The following is a 19660-nucleotide window of genomic DNA, read 5'->3' on the forward strand; positions in this document are numbered from 1 at the left end:
CTCTCACCTGCCTCACTGTAGGTTTTGTTCTGATCAGCAGGGGCTTGTATGCAGGAATTAGCATGACAGATAGGTGGTCTGAAGAGCCAAGGTGGGGGCGGGGGGCTGCTCTGAATGCTTCTTTGATGTTGGTGTAGGCCAAGTCTAGAGTATTTCCTCCCCTGGTTGGAAAATCCACATACTGGTTGAAGTGAGGGAGAACAGTCTTCATGTTGGCCTGGTTAAAATCCCCAGCAATGATGAAAACGCCTTCTGTGTGTGAGGATTGCAACTCACTGATGGTCCGGTAGAGAACACTCATGGCCTCTTTAGTGTTAGCACTGGGGGGCACATATACAGCAGTGATGCTAACAACAGTAAACTCCCTGGGCAGGTAGAATGGTCTGCAGTTAACAGTCAGAAGCTCAATGTCTGGGGAGCAGTAACTGGAGACAGTCATGGTATTTTTACACCAGTTATTGTTGATGTAAATACACAGCCCCCCTCCTCGGGTTTTACCGCTGAGAGCGCTGCTCCTGTCTGCACGGAATGTAGCGAGCCCCTCCAGGCTAACAACGTTGTCCGGTATGGACGAGTTGAGCCATGTCTCCGTCAGAATAAGAGCGCAGCAGTTCCTCAACTCTCTCTTTGAAGACAGTTTCAGTTGCAGATGGTCTATTTTGTTGTCCAGAGAGCGGACGTTGGAGAGGAAGATGGACGGAAGCGGCGATCTGTGGGGGTTAGCGTTTAGCTTAGCTGTTAGTCCACTTCGACAGCCGAGCTTCCGCTGCCGGTCGCACCGCCTTCGCTTTCTCCTCCTCCGGCTAGTGCTGGCGAGTCCGCTGCGCTGCGGGTCGCTGGGTCTTGCTTCCGTAGCACTCCGAGATCACATAAACACTCCAGAGTAGTCGTATTTATGAGTCCAAAATCACTTGATGATCATAATTCCAGCAGACGTTGGCGATCATATGCTAATTTACTGAGTGGATGCAAAGTTTGTAGCGTTTTAGGCAGCGTATTTTGCTCAAATACCCGCAAATTGTCGAGAGCCCATGCAGCCGCAGCCATTTCGGGCGCCGCCATCGTAGAAGTTGTAATTTTATTCACTCCTATCACAGAGTGGATTAAAGATGGACGTGAAAGAACAACTGAATAATGAAATATGCTTTACCAACAGCTAAAGCAAGAACACTAGTGAATACATTTGTTTCTTGTAGGAGGATCTCCCTGCACGGAAAATACATTTTGTGTGGAGTTGGAAGAGAATTGGACCTGAGACAGAAACCATGATGACTAAAGACTAAGACTGAAGACTGACAAAACCTTATGATGACTAAGGTGACGATTGTTAGATTTGACAGACCTGACAAAATAAGCACTTAAGAGATTCTATTAGGGAGTCTAGACTAAAACTGACCATTCTATGACTCATGGTTGTCATAAAAAAAAAAACAGATGGAATAATAAATTGAATTATTTAAAACAGATTTTTTTGAAAACAACCATATTAGAACTATTGGAAAATAATGTAAAAGCTGGACAATATAAAAGGAAAAATATGATTAAAACTGTCAACTTTTTTACATTTTTAGTTTAAAAATGTGGAGAAACATGTGATTCATAAAATAAATCTTTGCTTATTTGGTAAATAAAATCAATATAAATTTATTTTATAAGATTAACCGATATGAGAAATACCTTAAAATACTGAGAATGAAGTTGTGTTCTTTGTTTTATTAGGGGGATGAAAGGTCAGTAAACAGCCCCAACCAGTTTTGGTCAGCCTGATGCGAGGGTTACATCCTGCATCTTCTTACAATCGGGTGTGAAAGCATCTGCTTGAGTATGATTGAGAGGGAATGAGTTTATTGTGGGGAGTCTTTGATGGGTTTTAAGAAGCACTATGTAAATATGACGTCACTTTAGTGAATAGATGTAGTGATACTTTTCTTATTTTTAAACTATGTAGAGACAGTAAATGTTTTGTTTATAATTACGGGGGGGACGCATCTAGAGAGTTACAGAGTGGTCTTATATTTCTGAAGTTCCTTCATTAAACAGAAAAGCTTTTAAAAAAGTGGAAAAAGTAATAAAACTACTGGTGAGTGATATGGTTTTAAAAAAAACCAAAGGGGGAATTTTTTAACTATTACACATGTGGGTCTGTGACCTGCATTGGATACATTTATATTGACAAATACTGCACAGAGATTTCTAAAATGATAATGATTACATAAATCATACTTTGATATCAAAATTTAAGTTAAAGCAAAATCACCTGTTTGTACAGTAGGAGGCTTTTTACTTAAGATTTTACATGTAAAATTGAAAACAAACAGGGTGGCGTCTGCTGTGTTGAAACTTTATAAATTTTGCTTCATTGATAACTGCTTCAAATTTATTTGATATAATGAAAATTGGAAAAAAAAATTCGGTAATTTTGTTCTTATTTTTCAGGTTATCTTTTAGAATGGGGATGATAAAAAAAACAGGACAGATTTACTTGAAGCACACTACATTTTATTAATTTTTGGAAGTTTTGATAATTGGCAGGAAGTTTTGATCATTTATAAATACTTTGGAATCACATAAGACGGATTTAACATTAATGAAAACTGAGAAATTGTGGTCTTGATTTTTCATTATGTCCTATTCTAACATGTTTTCTCTTATCCTCAAAACATAATTTCTTTTTCATTTAAAGTGATCACTTTAAAGTGTTTAAAAGAAGGTTACAGGATTGGTAAAATAAATATGATTGGGTATATGATTTAAATAGGAAATTATGAAACAGCTGCAGATTGATTTAAGGTTCATTATATTGGTTACAAAATATTCTTGTCTCGGAGACAACTTATGATTCAAATCTAAATTGAAATATTATGTTGAGATTGTAAATAATTTGGTGATTTTACTTCAATGTGAGTATTAATACAATAGAACAGGAGCAATCAGAATTCATCCTTGGCTTAAAATAGATAGAATTTATTGGGTTTTTTTTATTATTTTAAAGTAATCTACTGTCTCATCCAGTTTGGAATTTTTTTTATTTTTACTAACTAAACTAATTGCTGATTTATAGAGCAGATGAGTGCTTTGGTGTGTAGGAACAAATTGGACATGATGAAATTTTATAACTAGTACGGTGGATGTGATATTAATTGACTATGTCAAGCACAAACAGACTGGAAAACAATTGGATCACAGCATATCTATGCCTAAAATGTTTAATTGAGTTGAGTTAATGTCATGTTCTGTGTTTTCTGTGTGTTAATTTCGAGTTTTTGGTGTCTCTGTGTCTCCGTGTTGTCCTGTTCTCCCCTCGATTACTCCCAGGTGTTTCTCGTTCCCTAATTATCCCGTGTGCATTTAGCGTCACCTGTGTCTCTGCGTCTCTGTCGGGTCCTTGTCTTATGTGCGTTCAGTCCTTAGTGTTGTCCAGTCAATTTACCAGTTGCTACCGGCTTTGAGCCCTGGCTTCTGCTCAGTCGTGCTGCCTGGTTGTTTTTGGACTATTTTGGACTTATTTATCATTAAAACCATCATTTCTCACTTTACCTGGGTCTGCTGCGTCTGCCTCACCACCTCACACCACCGTTACATGACAATTAATACATAAATCTATGGTAAGTCCACCAAACCATTTGATTTGGAAAGCAATGACATGTTACAGTACTGCAAAATTTTTGTTTCAGAGGAACTTTCACATTTATTTCAGCTCCTCTATCTAAATTGATCATTTCTAATTTGTGGGTTTAAAATGAAAGATAAAATTGCTTTTCTAGAAAAGCAATTCAGATTTTTAACTGTTTATGATGATGACACAGTTGGCCTTCAAGGTCCAATTTTTGGCTGAAAAAATCAACAGGTATAAGGAAAAGAGTCACTGCACAATATTTCTGACAACAATAGAAATATTGAGCTTTTTTAAAATATGGACATCGGGGGTAGTTCCCCTGGATTGGCAGACTGGGGTGGTGGTACCCTTGTTCAAAAAGGGAGACCGGAGGGTGTGCTCCAATTATAGGGGAGTCACACTCTTGAGCCTCCCTGGCAAAGTCTATTCAGGGGTCCTGGAGAGGAGGGTCCATCGGATAGTCAAACCTCGGATTCAGGAAGAGCAGTGTGGTTTTTGTCCTGGTTGTGGAACACTGGACCAGCTCTACACCCTCAGCAGGGTTCTGGAGGGTGCGTGGGAGTTCGCCCAACCGGTCTACATGTGTTTTGTGGACTTGGAGAAGGCGTTCGACCGTGTCCCTTGGGGAGCCCTGTGGGGGGTTCTCCGGGAGTATGGGGTACAGGGCCCTTTGATACGGGCTGTCAGGTCCCTGTATGACCGGTGTCAGAGTTTGGTCCGCATTGCCAGTAGTAAGTCGGGCTCGTTTCTGGTGAGAGTTGGACTCCGCTGGTGCTACCCTTTGTCACCGATTCTGTCCATTACTTTCATGGACAGAATGTCTAGGCTCAGCCAAGGTGTTGAGGGGATCCGTTTTGGTGGCCTTAGGATCGCATCTCTGCTTTTTGCGGATGATGTGATGTGGCTTCATCAGGCCGTGATCTGCAGCTCTTGCTGGAGCGGTTTGCAGCCGAGTGTGAAGCGGCCGGGATGAGGATCAGTGCCTCCAAATCCGAGGCCCTGGTCTTGAGCCGGAAAAGGGTAGAGTGCCTTCTCTGGGTCGGGGAGAGGGGGGATGGTGTCCTGCCCTAAGTGGAGTATCTCGGGATCTTGTTCACGAATGGGGGAAGAAGGGAGCGAGAGATCGACAGGCGAATTGGCGCAGCGTCTGCCGTAAAGACGGAGAGCTGGTAGCACATCTCACCCTCTCAGAAGAGGAAGTAGAGAGTGAGAGAAGTGGAGGGGGGGTTGTGCAACACATCCAGTGAAGAAACGATAAATTAGTATGGAGAAGTTCTAGATAGTTTTGTCAATTGTTTATGCTTATGTTATGCTGCTGAAAGGTTTTTCTCTATTGTAATTTCTAAATTTTCAAAATGCTCAAGCAATTTCGGTTTAGAATCACATTAAGACTGTGGCGTGCTGTGGTGGCATAGGGGATAGTGCGACCCATGTTTGGAGGCCTTGAGTCCTCAACGCGGCCGTCGCGGGTACGATTCCCAGACCCGGCGATATTTGCCGCATGTCTTTCCCCCTTTCCTGTCAGCCTACTTTCATATAAAGGACAAAAGACCCCCTGGAGGGGAGAAAAAAAAGAATCATATTAAGACAGAAATGCTGTATTCTTTTTTATTAACAATGTCATATTTTTGAGATGTGTGATCACTTTATTTTTGAATATATTAGTTTAGTTGTAACAGGAAGGCTGCGGACCATTCACTCCTTGCTGTCCCGAGCAACCAGATACACCAACCCCACCCAGCTGTTTGGAACTCTGATTATTCTGAAGTTGCCCTGCAGCTACATGTCCGCCTCATCTCACTCTTCATGCGATCACTGCGGAATATGGTTTGGGAACATTTGAGCCTTCAGCAGGCTACCCTTGGGGTCATCAAGGCCAGTCAAGTAACCAGTGGATCTGGTAAAGACCTGGCTATCAGTGATGAGCATGGAGGTGACAAAGAACTTCATCCAGGTCATTCTGATATCTCTGACAGAGGCTGCAGAGGACCAAGGACCAGCAGCCGGTGTCCCGGACCAAAGTTATGACCTGCGAGGGAACCAGTCACGGCACCATGACGAGAGGACTGTCTTTGGAACTGGCCCGGATCGGGCAGGGCATCAAGCGGTTCCGAATGGCAGCCGGTGGCGTATTCGTAGTGTTTGCCTGCAGTCAGTCCATGCCAGGAGCAGAGACCATGTTCAGCAAACCTGTGGAGAAGCAATGCACTGACACTTTGGTCACTTTCCTCATCAGGATTGCCTGCCAGGTGAACGATTCTACCGGCGTGACCGACTCTCGAGGTGAGCTGCTGAAGATGGCTGATGAGGACAACCCTGAGACTGGACATGTGGCTCTATGCTAAGCTCAAGCTGCAGTAGTTCCACAAGTTGCTGATGACCGTGGAGCAGCCTGCTTGGAGATTCTATGTTTTCTGTTGATCATGGTGCAGTCTCCGGCTGTCCTGGCCCACTTCAAGCTGCTGCAGTGCAGCATTGCAGCATGCATGACTTGTGGGAACACCAAGATCCTGCGGGGCGTTACTGGAGATGTACTGATGTGTGGAGGAGGACACGATTCCTGGTGACAGCTGAAAGGAGTGGTCCGCTAGATAGCTTAGAATACACATGGGCATACTTAATGATTTCTGTGGGATGAGATTCATATCATCCCAACAGGGGGACTATTGAGAATAAATAAATTCTGTGTTTTCCTTCTATCTCTTTTAGCTAGTTGTTTTAGCTCTCCTAGAAGAAATGACACAGTAGGGAACGCCCCCTTTGGGGCATAGCTTAGACAGAGGCTAACAAAAGAAGTTACCAATTGTTGCTTGTTGCCATTTTGCATGTTAGCTCATAAAGGTAGTATGTCAGAATGGACCAACTGTATTTTTGATATAAACTGTATTTTGATATGTATTTTGAAGAGTCAGTGAGTGGAATTCATGAATTCCAATTCATGAATTCCACTCACTGACTCTTCTTTAGCCTCATACATCAAGAACTCAGCATGGAGAACGGATGATTCTTCAGTAGCTACAATCCAGTGCTACGTTTTTTTTGTTGTTTTGTTTTTTCATTTTTCTGTTGATATCAAGGCAAGAAAGGATTGTGGCTATCTGCACGGATATCTTAGCTGCCCAGCATTCAAACATCCAGGACAATCTTGAAAGAAAACCTGTTACAGGCTGTGGAAGTTAAGATTAGGGTAGAGGTTCACCATTCAACAGGACAACAACCTAAATATACAGCAAGAGCTATAATGGAATGACTTAGATCAAAGCATATTCATATGTTCAAATGGCCTAGTTAAAGTCCAAACCTAAACCCATCTGATATTATGGGGTGGGACTTGAAGACTAATATCCACAAATGCTCTCCATTCAATTTGATTGGGTATAAACTACTGAGTAATGAAGAAGGAGAACATTTCGGTCTTTAAATGTTCAGAGCTGGTAGAGCTATATACCCCAAACCCCTAATTTCATATGCTTTGAAATTGGTCAATAACTATAAGCATTTTCTTCCAACTTTCAGTAAGTACAACAAACTGCTGGATTTGTCAGTAGAAACAGCTTTTAGAGTCAGAATGCAATCTCACCTTTGCCAACTGAGCATTGACCCAGTTGGTGAAAGTTCTCTTCTGGATTTGCTCTTGTTCCACTGTCAAAGAAAAGAAATGCATAGTTAACATTAACTTACTTTCTTACAGCTATGATAGAATTTAATCTTCTACCAAATCTTTATGTAGATGCCCGCACTTTGAGTTATGGCTTAAGGCCATGCTTAATACAGTTATTAATGATAAGTATTTAATTTGTTGTAAATATTTTCTTTTTGCCTAACCAGTTCTATTTGTGCAAAGCATTATGCACAATGGAGGAACATTTTCTCAACCTCAAGCAATTTCAAACTCTATATATGTCATGATGTGGTGGAATTGGTGGTGAGGCAGACACTTGAGACCCAGGTTGAAATGAGATGATGGTGTTTAATAACGAAAATCCAAGAATACACAAACAAAATCCAAAACAGTCCGAAAATCTGACAGCACAGTTGAGCAGAAGACTAGGTGTCAATCATAAGGGGGGGCTCTAGGCTCCAATAAAAGCATCTTAATGGAGTTTAAACCCTTAAATCTCAGCCCCGGAAAATACAATGGAAAAATGTCACGAAGGCGTTCCGGTGCAAGTTAAGGGGCTAATTATGTATTACACATTTCCGTCAAGTTTGTTATTCATCTCGGATTGTAAAAGTTGTTTTTTCCCCTGTCATAGTAGCCACCGGAAAATACAGCAAAGTCTTTTTTAAAAAGGGCGCTCTTCTAGTGGGCATAGGCATTGTGCTCCAGGGCCGTCAACTGAGTGAAGGAGAGGTTAATACCATGGGTTTTCTTGGGGCTGCCACATCAATAAAAGCACAAAAGACCCTCCTAAAGGGTTTGAATTTTTTAATAGCCTCAGTCAAAGCAACATTGTTTAGTAAATAAATAATACACACTACTATTTATTTTCCTTAAATACAATATACTTGTGGTTCAGTCGTAGCCAAAGTTGAGAAAGTTCAGGGGGTATGAATACTTATGCATCCTTGTAAGTTATACTGCTACATTCGTAATAGAAAGACTGTTTCATTTGTATTGCCATATAAACCTTGAGTTTAAACAAGCAGTCAAAATGTTTATTGTAAGCAAAGATGGACTGACCTTGCAGAACCATGTGGACGTTATCGATGTCCAGGGGCATGGACCTCGTCTCCAACAAACCATCGTTCGAGTAGAAGTCTGATGACATCCTTTCTGATCAACAGGCTCCTGACAGCATACTGTAGATCTGCAAAATACATAGAAATATAGCTACTTTGGTCTTGCCATATATGTACATACTTTTCAGTTTACTTTCTTTATTTCTTCTTTTTTTTCTTTTCTTTGCACATTACTATTTAGTTTCCAGTGACGTGCGGTCAGGGGAGGCAAGTGAGGCTCTGCCTCACCTGTAATCATGGAAAAATAATAATGATAAAATCATTTATATTGCTATTTTCACCCTGGTTTGTGGTTTGTACTATACCTATTTTTCATTTAATTTAAAAAAGTTCAGATTATTTTTTCTTCAAAATCGCTGAATTTCTGCATTTTCCCATTCAAATGCTCGGAAGCGAAGCTGGTGAGGCAGCAGCGAGCTGAGCCTCACCTGGGATTGCGCAACCTCTCGCTAACTGCACTGGCTGCCATTCTGAGAGCATGTTCCTCCTGTCTGTACGTCGCCAATAAAATGGCTAAAAAACATTTAATGTATGAACTGATTTTCCATAATTTAGCTTATGTATATAATGTACATTGTTTTTTTTGTCACCAACTGTGTGCGTAAGGTGTTTCATGTGCTGAAGAGCGATCAAAAACGAGGTGAGGCAGGCAGTTCTCTTGCCTCATGGCAGGGGGCGCTCATGATCCCAGACATTGTGACTCCACAACTGCAGAGTAAGATACTGTAAGCGAGCTAGCCATGGAGCTAGCCATACAGTAAAGTCAAGTGCAGCGATATATTTATAGTTTTCTCCTCTTACCACAGCAATTAAATAATAATCGCAAAATAATACTAAAACAATACTACTGCAACTGACTGAATGTTCTGCTTTTTGCGTGGGAAATACTTGAGTGTTTTTAATTGTGGCGTTGTTGTCAGTTGCTATGGCAACGAGTCTGCGCGTAGCTGCGCTGATACAGAGAGCAAAGACGTGGTTTTGAGTTGTACTTTAACGGTTTTTCCCTTCGCTGCGGAGCACAGCACGAAAGGAATAATATCTACATGTCCAAGTTTGATTGAGTGAACGGAAATAGTCTTTTTGCCCTCCAGCGTTGTCCACATGCGCGTAATTTCCTTACATAAACAATAACATGCAGGGGGTCTATATTTATAAATCTGAAGATGATTAAGTCAGTGCCTCACCAGCTATGAACCTCACCGCACGTCCCTGTTAGTTTCCTTAGACTAGTCTTTCTTTAGTTGTTGTAATGCCTCTCAACATTAACGGTCTGTGCATTGGCGCCATCTCGTCACCAGGAAACTTGACAGATTGCCTTGGCCCCTCTGTTTGCAAGTAGAGCGCATCAGTTACAGGCCAGGAGGGGAGTATGCCATGCCTGTCAAGTCTCCCGTTTTGGCCGGGAAGCCGCGGTATTTTACCTCTCTTTCCAGCCATATTTTCCCGTATTATAAAATAATTATGTCTCCTTCCCACCATGTTGTCAAATCCAAAACTTGTTAGGTATGGAGCAAATATGCATGTTTTTAAACGCATGTGTAGTGTGGAGCGATAGGAAAAAGACTGACTTAATAGTTTTTACTATACTATTTACTATTTACTACACAAGGACTCTAGCATAAATGTTTGGCTGTTGAACTGAACCGTTCAAGGTCGCTATAAAGCTAATTTTCTTTTATTAGCCACTTAAGACATTTTTTTTATAAGAATTATGTGACCGGTGGACTTCTGCGTTGTGTGTTTATAGGACAAACCATAAAAACACCGAGTCTGGGTTTGGAGGCGGACTCCGTTTAGTCAGCCTGTCAATCGGGAGATATTAGCATTAGCACGTAGCATGTGCTCCAGTTCTCCAACCCGATCTCTTCCCAGTGGAACGATTAACAAAAGGGCGCGCTAACATACCTGTCAATCGGGAGATATTAGCATTAGCACGTAGCATGTGCTCCAGTTCTCCAACCCGATCTATACAAAATCATAATGTTAGCATGCATCAAATCTTATAAATGCATAATAGCAACTCGAATGAAAATATTAACCTAACATTAATACAGAAGAAAAAAAATAAACATTTGGACAATATAAATGAAAGGATTACAATAGATTATAAAACTTGCCTCTTCCCAGTGGAACGATTAACAAAAGGGAAGAGGAAATGAATAACTTAACATTTATAATGGTGCTGGAGGACCCTGAACAAAAGAAGAAGAAAGTAGGGCGGAGCTGGAGGACCAAACCCCTCATAGCAGACACAGAGGAACACAAAGACAGACAAGTATAAGAGGGCAAATAAATTAAAGAAAACATTTTGTGAAAATATACAACAATATAGACCCAGTTACAATTACATTACAAAGACATATTAAAACAAACCTTTATCTTGGCTTTTATCTGTTCTTTCTCCCTGAAGGATAAGTCATTTTTTGAGACATTGTATTGCTAACTTATCTTCTACCGGAGCTTTGAATGCTTGGATGCGCTCTGCACGCTGCACGGCAGCTCGTTACCAACAAAGCGTGCATGACATACCGCAGCCACCAGGGGGCCCCCAAGAGCTATTTTTTCTTTCTTTTTGTCCAGAAAATAATTTCTACATACATTATCAAATATATATTATTGTAAAAATGATGAAATCATGTGCTTTGTTATTATAATGAGATAGAAATTGTTACAAAAAAAAAATCGGCTCCACTGAGTGGGCCCCTTGGTGCCACTGGGGCGCTAAGCGGCTGCTTAGTTTGCTTATGCCTTGGGCCAGCCCTGCTGTGAGTAAATATATTTGCCCATTTATCCATAACAAATGGAACTTTCAACATGTAATAAGTTATTTTCGCAATTTACAGTCTATTAAAAGAGTGCCCCTCAGATTAATTTCACTCCCTGTGTTCGTTACTCTAGCAACAGTCAGCCCCGCCCACTCCTCACAACTCCTCTGAGCTGATTACTGACCAGTTCTCTGTCTAACAGGTCCGGAATATCTCCAAGACCTGGGTCTTACCCTACAGGAGGTCTATGAGAGATAATCTGTTTAAACTGGTGGCGAGAGAGGCTCGTCTAGCTCTAACTACCTTCGATCCAGAAGTTACGACCCTCTACAGTTAAGGAACAGTCAACTGAGTAGCCCTCACAGCTGAGTAGTCCCAATAACCACTTCTGTTAACGGTAGCCCTCTCTCTCTTAAATAACCTGCACTTGGAAACGGCTAGATTAGATTTAGTGACTTAGATTCAAGTCCCAGGGTCGTTATTCTTACTCTCACTAAAGGAAAGTCCGAAGCCACCACATTACTGGAATCATGTACACTGATTTTACTTTATTTGGAGAAACTAAAATAATCAATGACTCAATTAATTTCAATGCCACCAACCTCTATAAGATTTTATAAAGATATATTTATTAAGCTAGCTTTAGCAGGGGTAAGTAACATACAGATTAATTATTAAAGATTATAATACTAAATCAAAATAATAAAATCAACATAACCCAAACATATTATCCTAACTTCCCTCCCTGACCTGTGTCACTAATAAACTGAGAGAGGCTTTTGGGGAGCAGTTCTACTCATACCCAGATGGCAGTTGAGCTTGGCAACAGAAGTCTTTAATTCCTTGGTTCAGAATCTTTGTCTTTGTGGGGAAAAATCCTCTTTAGAATAGAAACAAAGCGGAATTGGTCCTTGTCCTTCGAACATCCAATTCTTCATCCCTCCCGGGATCTTTGTCTTTTCTCCAAGTCTGTTGCGGTTGGTTTGAGATCGTTGGGTTGAGGAAGAGTCGGCGGTAGAATCAGGAACCAGGGCTGGGGGCTGATGGATCTTGTCCCTTCTTAGCGGCGCGAAGTCTCAATTTCCCCATGGCTCCAGGGTGCGGTCCTCTGCTGATGTTTCCTCTGCGTCCTCTCGTTGAGTCGTCTTGGCACCGGGGACTAAGAACGCTCTCTTCCTCTTTCTGCTGTCTTTTATACTATCTCAGCCCATGGTTGTGTATGGGGAAGGTGGTGTACGTGACTTCTCGCATGTTCGATGAGTCGGTGGAAAGTACCAACCTTTCCCAACCGTCAGCCCTTGCATGACTCACAGCGCTAACCTCATGTGAACTTCCCCTTCTCTGCAAGGCCATCTGTTTGTACTTCCTTGCAAGTCCCTTGAGTCTCCTCTGCTCAGCTCGCCCATTACGACACAGCCTGAGAATAGGGCCTCACCCATCATTTTAATTCCATCTGTTTAAATCATTACATTTCTGTTTCTGTTAATTCATTCTAAATCAGTTTAACACAATCATCTTATCCTTTGCATACATCATAACTTTGAGTCAACACATTTAAATCAACACATCCCTATAATCCATTATTATTTATCAATCATGGCTGTAAATCTCATACATAATTATCAACCATAATCATCATGTTTTTATCAGCCTTACAGATTAAAATACAAGAATATATGTTAGAAAATCATTCAGTGTTTAAATGTGCATATATATTCATTTATAATTATACTTAAATCAACTCATAGATTACTTATCTCCCTTCAGGCCTTTATGCTCTGTTTTCTGCGTGTACCTGGAAAGATCTCACAACCGTATGCCAGTTTTCACGACACCTGCTACGGTGAGGGTGAAATCACTGTTTAACTCTATTGCCTGGAAAGAGCAACGTGTCCCCTTTCAGAAACGGTTAGAATTTTTCATATAGTGCAAATGTGGCAGAATTACGGGGCTGCAAATTTGGCTAGATCACTGGCACTCCATTTAGGACTTAAAGATTTAATATTTTGTATGACAATCTGGTCAGTTTTAAGGTCCTAAATTTTGATTTTGAAAACCCTGCCACAGTTCCACAGTCATGCTAACAAGTTTTTCAATAGAAACAAGTTTTGGTCTTGGCTTCTACTTTCTTTGTTAGTCTTACATTTTTTGATGGCAGATTACTCAACATCTCCTGGCACTCCAATTTTTTCACAAGCTTTAGTGTGTAAATGAATTTTTTTAAGTATCACCTGTCTGTGCTGGCTTAAAAAGCTAAAATAACTGTGATCCCTTACCCTCCAAAAACATTTTTTGACCAAAGTATATTGACCAAAAGTTTTGAAACTGGTTCAATTTCAAATCTCTGGACCACAACTCTAGCTTTAAACACTACTGTGATTGTAAAGGCAAACTTAAACATAATTTTTCTGACGACCCCTGCTTCCCACCCACAGGACAAGAACCACACATCTCACAATTCAATCTTTGTTGAAAATAAACATTCTGATTTCTTAGTTTCCTGTTTGTCTTCTGTGTGTAGTTCAAAAGACTTGAACCCAACATGACATGTAGCCTCTGTTTTAGTTTAGGACTTGCATCAAAAAGCCACCAGGTCAAATCTGAAAACCTTCTGAAATCACAGTCTAGCATTTAGATGTGTCAGGCAGCATATTGTACACAGAGTGGGTGAGGTTGTTTTTCATTTTGTTCGGACCTGCTCTGGGATGTGAATATGTTTAGATAAAGCCATATTTGAATAGCTTTTTAATGTAAAAGCTATTCAAATATGGCTGTTGGCAGAAATAAAACGAATGACTGATTTGACAGACATTTTGTTGCTGTTTTACTGCTCACTGTACCTGAAAGACCTTTTGGTGAACAGACAAAAGACTGGACCTCAAATAAAAAAGCCACTTTGATGAACTGCAATTGTAGAACTCGATGCATTAGATTATTGTAACTTTGGGATTTTTAGATTTTAATTATGTAGATCTTGTGAACTCGTTGAAACGTGCCACGCGAACAAACTTGACTACGTCTCAGGCAACGATGTTGGAGGTTCACTTCTTCCAGAGGGGGCTGTGTGCTACAGGACAGTTTGAGAGTGCTGATTGATGCTGACAAACCCACTGGAATGACTGGTAGGTGCCTAATGACAATTGGCCCAGAAGCGAGACTGGAAAGAATGCGTTCAATTGTGGAACCTTGTTAAGCAAGAGAATAGGCTGCATCAACTTAGAAGTGACAGAATGGCCTGGGAAATAATAAGCAGGCAGATTCCGGACAAGAGATGAAACTTAGAAGCGTCAGATGAGACATAAGCTTGAAAAATATCAGAATACAAGACAGTTTGCTTGTTGGCAGAGAAGTAAGTAAAGCTTCTGAGACCAAGAAAATATAGACAAGCTCAAACGACTTAAGAAAAGTGATCACTTTGTTAAAGATCTGATGAAATAGCACCTGCCAGACCATTTAGGTCTTCTGGTTTGCTCTGTACTTCATCTTCAGAATGAAACATGAAGCAGAAATCAGTCACTGTGCATCATGAATCTGGAAAAAAAACTGCCATAAATGAAATATCAAAACACATTATTTTAAATTGAGGGCAAACTACCTTCTGTTTAAGGTTGCCTTTCATTAGTAGTGAATAGAACACTGAGCAAATTTGATGTGTATCGATGATGGAATGACAAACAAGAATTAATCACTTATTTAACCAGGGCCATCCAGAGACCTATGGGAGAGGCAGATTTAAAAAAGGGGCACATTGAACAAAAACTCTGTACAACAACATAGCAACAACCCATATTAATCAAGAATCTAATTGGATCCTACTATATCATTGCCATCATGCAGGGAAATGCAAAGCAAATCTAGTCTATATTTTCCCCAACAGGTATAAAGTTTCTGTTTCTGCTGCTGACAGTCCTGGAGGGCTGAGCTGATCTGAGACTGTAGCTGTTAAGCAGACCAGAGGAGAGAAGGTCTCTGGTTATAAAGTTATGAAATAAGCTAATTTGCTGCCATTTTACTAATTAAGCCCTAATAATATCTATTTAACCTCTAGAACAACCTGATTTATAGATCAAAAAACTCAAAGGGGTTAACTCTATATAATAGTTTGGTATTAGCACCTCTGAGACCTAGAATTATAAGACTGAGATATCAAGGCAAAGAAAACTCAGTAGCTGCTGGTAGGGGCCATTCAGGGGCCTCCAGACACTCAGGGGCCCCTAGAAATTGTGTAATTGTAACACAGACCATAGAGCTAAACCTGTAGCATATTTTATAGAGAATGACAATGTTATTACATTTTATCTAATGCATTCAGCTGAGAAAAATAAATAGTGCATTTAGGATTTAATTAGGAAGTTTACTTTGTAAAAGTTTAAAGAATCATCTTGATAGTTTGATTGTTGTGTTACCATGGCTACAATATGGTGTAATCTTTGTGTTTGAATTGGGTTTGTTCACAAATACATCACAGCAAATAACCAATAATCAGTGATTGATTTTAAACTCTGCCAATAAACCTGGTCTCCCTCTCACAGATTCACCTTATCTATATTTAAACATGTTAGCGATGCTGAAGTTCTTAGTAGGACGGGTTCAGGAGGGATGGGGGTTCTGTCTAAGGCCCCATACTACCTTGGGCCGGCCCTGGAGGAACAGCTGCTGCGATGCGCATCCCTGGAATCTACCTGGAATCTACCTTTAATCCCCCGGTGGCCCCTATGTCAGTCCCCCGATGCTTTGGGGACGTTTTGGTTCATTTTATTGTGGCATGTTTGGTTTTTTGCTGCGGTTCTAATTATTGCTACAATATTTTCTCTGATGTTTATTTTGTGAACTCTAAATGCTCTGGGACGAATCTTCCTTTAACACTTGAGGTTCTGCAATAACTTCTATTTACAGCCCAGAACCTCCAGCCCAGATCCCGTCAGCAGCGGCTTTAAACCGCCTGGTAGAAACGTTAAGGAGAAGCAGAGCGAACAGTCAGCAGGTGGTACAACCCGGTACCAGGTGGTACAACCCGGTACCAGGTGGTACCAGGTGGTACCGGGGCTTTGATCTGCGTTGCGATTCGCGGTGACAGTCGGTACCATGTCTCATATCAGGATGTCTGATATAAAGACAGATATTCTTTATATCTGTCGGTGGACCGACTTAGACTGCCTGTAGTGAACCGGGCCTTTAGCAGAATGATGAAGTTAAAGTCAAAAGTTTTTTCTGCAGCTGAAACATTTCTGTGTTTAGTGGTGAGGCGAGTTTTTTCCCCACTATTGCAAGGACGATTATAAAAGTATAAATAGAAACAGTTTTTCTAACGTCAGCATCAGACCTACGTTTTTATTCACAAATCAGTGTATGAAAAAATATTCTTGCCCTTAATTGGATAGTTAAAGGACACAGATCCGCCCCTCCTCCTCACCATGGACCCGGAGTCTGAACAACATGGAGGCTCTGAGAGTCATTATTAGACTGAGGGCAACCAGACTAGTTTATTTTTACTAAATTATTATATTTAGCTACATATTATTGCTGAGGGGCACAAACAGGCCTTCTGACATACAGATTAAAAATAAAAATTTTTTGGAAAAAAAAATCTCAAGAAGGTCACTAGGGGCATCAAGGATAAAAAGGGAAGGGGCTCAAGCCGCCCCGCCCCCCTCTCTGCACGTGCCTGTGTTTACCAATTGGTGAAAGGACTTGAGCTACTTGTTACTGAGATGTGCGATATCAGTCAACTTTATGTTCTGTCAGCAGCCACAAAACTGCGCATGTCGCCTTCACAACTGAGGGAAAAATCACAATTAGGCTAAAGAAATAATTTACGACTTGCAGTGAGCGTAGATCATCTCTCTTCAGCCGGCATAACACTTGCGAACGGCTTTGCCACATATGTAAATGCCAGGTTATTTTTAGCAAAGTGTCTCTGTACCTAGCACCAGTGTTGTATAGTAACGAAGTAAAAATACTTCACTACTTTACTTGAGTATATTTTGGAGTACTTCATACTTTCCTGGAGTATGAAAATTTTTGATGACTTTCACTTTTACTTCACTATATTTCCGAACTTAATTGCGTACTTTTACTCCGATACATTTTCAATGTGTGGTTTAGTTACTCGTTACAAAAAAGCGAGAGAGAGAAACGAAGTGTTTTGACCCCACCTACTGATTAGCAAGTAGCAAGAAGGCTACCGAACAAAGTCCGTAGCCTCCTTGCCTGGGCTTGTTCATCACCACCAATAGGATACACCTGTTTCGCTTCTCCCATTAAACACAAAGCAAGTCTCGCAATCAGGAACAGCCACATGGAGGAGGAGACGGAGACCAGAACGACTGCAACTACGTCGGACACGGCTCCAGGGGAACCACCAGCTGGTGATAGGGTGACCAGACGTCCTCTTTTTCCCGGACATGTCCTACTTTTCAGACCTAAAAAGATGTCCGGGGGGAATTTAAAAATTGTCCGGGATTTTGGTCAATTGCCTCAAAACACATTACATAGCTTACAGTGCATTGTAGGGCACTGCGCACGGCGCTGCGTGTCACGTAATCCCTGAGCCGCGTCAGTGGGCAGCATCCCCCCCCCGCTCCAAAGTTTTCTGGGTTTTTTTTTTTTTTTGCATAATGACCAGTTGTGTGCACCACCTATTGACTGATTCACTGATTTGTGAAGTAGAGTAATCGTAACAGATCTTTTTCTTCATGTTGGCCGCATTTTCTGTACTATTTATTTTTCTCATTTTCAGCACTGACCTTACTTGAAGGGAAAACTTAAGGCTTACAAAAACTTTGTATTTTCTGTCCTGGAGGGTACACTAAGAAGCTGGTTCAGTTGTAAAGCAGGTTAAGTTAACCTTGTGCTATAGGTAAAGCACCTAATTTTCTTAACTAAATGATGCCTGCAGGTATATCTATTAGCAGGTTTAATTTTGCCTGCACATGGTTGTGTACATTATTTTAAGTGTATTTGACAAGTTTACCAAAATATAAAAAATGTCATTCAACCTGCATTTGCTTTGTTTTACTTTTTACTTGTACTTTTCATTACATTACTTGAGTACATCCATTTTTACAGTACTTTCCATACTTAAGTACAAGAAGTTTCAGATACTTTAAGACTTTTACTCAAGTAACATTTCAGTCAGTGACTTCGACTTTTACCAAAGTCATATTTTGGAGAGGTACTTGTACTTTTACTTGACTCTGAGATTTCAGTACTTTATACAACACTGCCTAGCACAACCTCCTGTTCAAACAGCTGTATTAAGTTTCTGAAAGCTTACTTTATCATCTGCCTCGATTTTACCTGTTAGTTTTCTCTCGACCAACTATTAAGAAATTATAGCATTTGATTTGTCCTTTGCGCGCATCCACCTGCCCCCCTTCATTTATCGACTGCCCTGCATTTGATGCTAATGGGTCATAAACCGTTAACTGTTCCTGCTCAGTCCTTTGACCATGGTCAGAAGGCACAGGGGAGATCTTCCTCCAGGGCCGAAGTCTCTACTTCGGGGTTAACTCCCTCACTCGCCCTGAACATAGACCACGCGGTGGCACAGAGGTGGTTGGAGGTTAACTCCAACCACCTCCAGCTAACAAGTGAAGGCTGCACAGACTTTTCTTAATAACCGCTGCTCCGGTCATCATCCACACTCATTCTGCCACACATACCATCTCTCACTCGCTCCTAAGACATGCGGGTTTCAGCACGCAGCGCCCCCTTCTGACCGGAGGACGGCTGTCACACATCTCACTCATCCACACACAACATACACAATACTCACTGAGCTAATCATCACAGACAGTGGAGGTACTTTCCGCAAAACTACCCCCACTCTGGGTGGCAATTAAGCAATAATTCCACTCCAACCTTACAATGCATAAAATTGATATAAAATCCTTATAGCTAACAAGAGATAACTGTGTCAATTATCATTACATATAGGTGAGGCATAGCATCAAACCACATATCCCAGTGAGATAATTAGCTCATTTAACACTGGTGTACCTACATGTGCAAAATTAAGCTTTACATGCCATAGTCTAGGAAAGAAATTACTCTGGGGCATTTGTGACGACCAGGCAGGACACTAACTGAACTCTATCAGGTATGAAAAACTTACAGCAAAACATGTTCTTTTAGATAAATCATTTGCTCTTCAGTTAAATTTTCTTTGAAGTTTGAACAACTGAACAGTAATAAAGAAAATAGACACATGTGGCCTTGTTGAATAGTTTTAGCTAACTTCGCAGGACACTAGAATAGCTGGAACCTTAAACTGAGTCCATGGTCCTACTTGGAACTATCCATGTGCCATACCGGTCCGGTGCTCTGCGCCGACGCCTAGACCGTCAAACCAGCGGGCCCAGAGGAGGTGAATATCCCACCGCACCCCCACCATCCTCATGGTTGACATGGGAAGGGGAGGATGGTACAAACACACCTGGATTGGGATGTGTTTGTGCAGTTGAGGTAGGCAGCAGGAAACAGCCAGCTCCCCCACTGGTTGCATCAGAGAACAAGCCCTGCAGATCCAGGTCAC

General features: G+C 41.1%; 1 protein-coding gene across 3 annotated transcripts in view; it reads right to left on the reverse strand.

Annotated features, from left to right (window-relative positions):
• Positions 1–19660, reverse strand: part of LOC102219109 — a 314558-nt gene that overhangs the window by 273786 nt on the left and 21112 nt on the right. For 2 of the 3 annotated variants that reach the window (XM_023352127.1, XM_023352128.1), the window contains exons 1-3: positions 11927–12310; positions 8301–8427; positions 7197–7258 (exon numbers count right to left, since the gene is read on the reverse strand). In XM_023352127.1, coding sequence (XP_023207895.1) covers positions 7197–7258; positions 8301–8388 — 150 coding nt within the window. In that variant the 5' untranslated portion in view covers positions 8389–8427; positions 11927–12310. Of the gene's footprint in view, positions 1–7196; positions 7259–8300; positions 8428–11926; positions 12311–19660 lie in introns of those variants that run through there. The other variant, XM_023352126.1, reaches the window with a different exon arrangement.

Source organism: Xiphophorus maculatus, chromosome 19 (genome assembly GCF_002775205.1).
Source record: "Xiphophorus maculatus strain JP 163 A chromosome 19, X_maculatus-5.0-male, whole genome shotgun sequence".
Taxonomy (NCBI): Eukaryota; Metazoa; Chordata; class Actinopteri; order Cyprinodontiformes; family Poeciliidae; genus Xiphophorus; species Xiphophorus maculatus.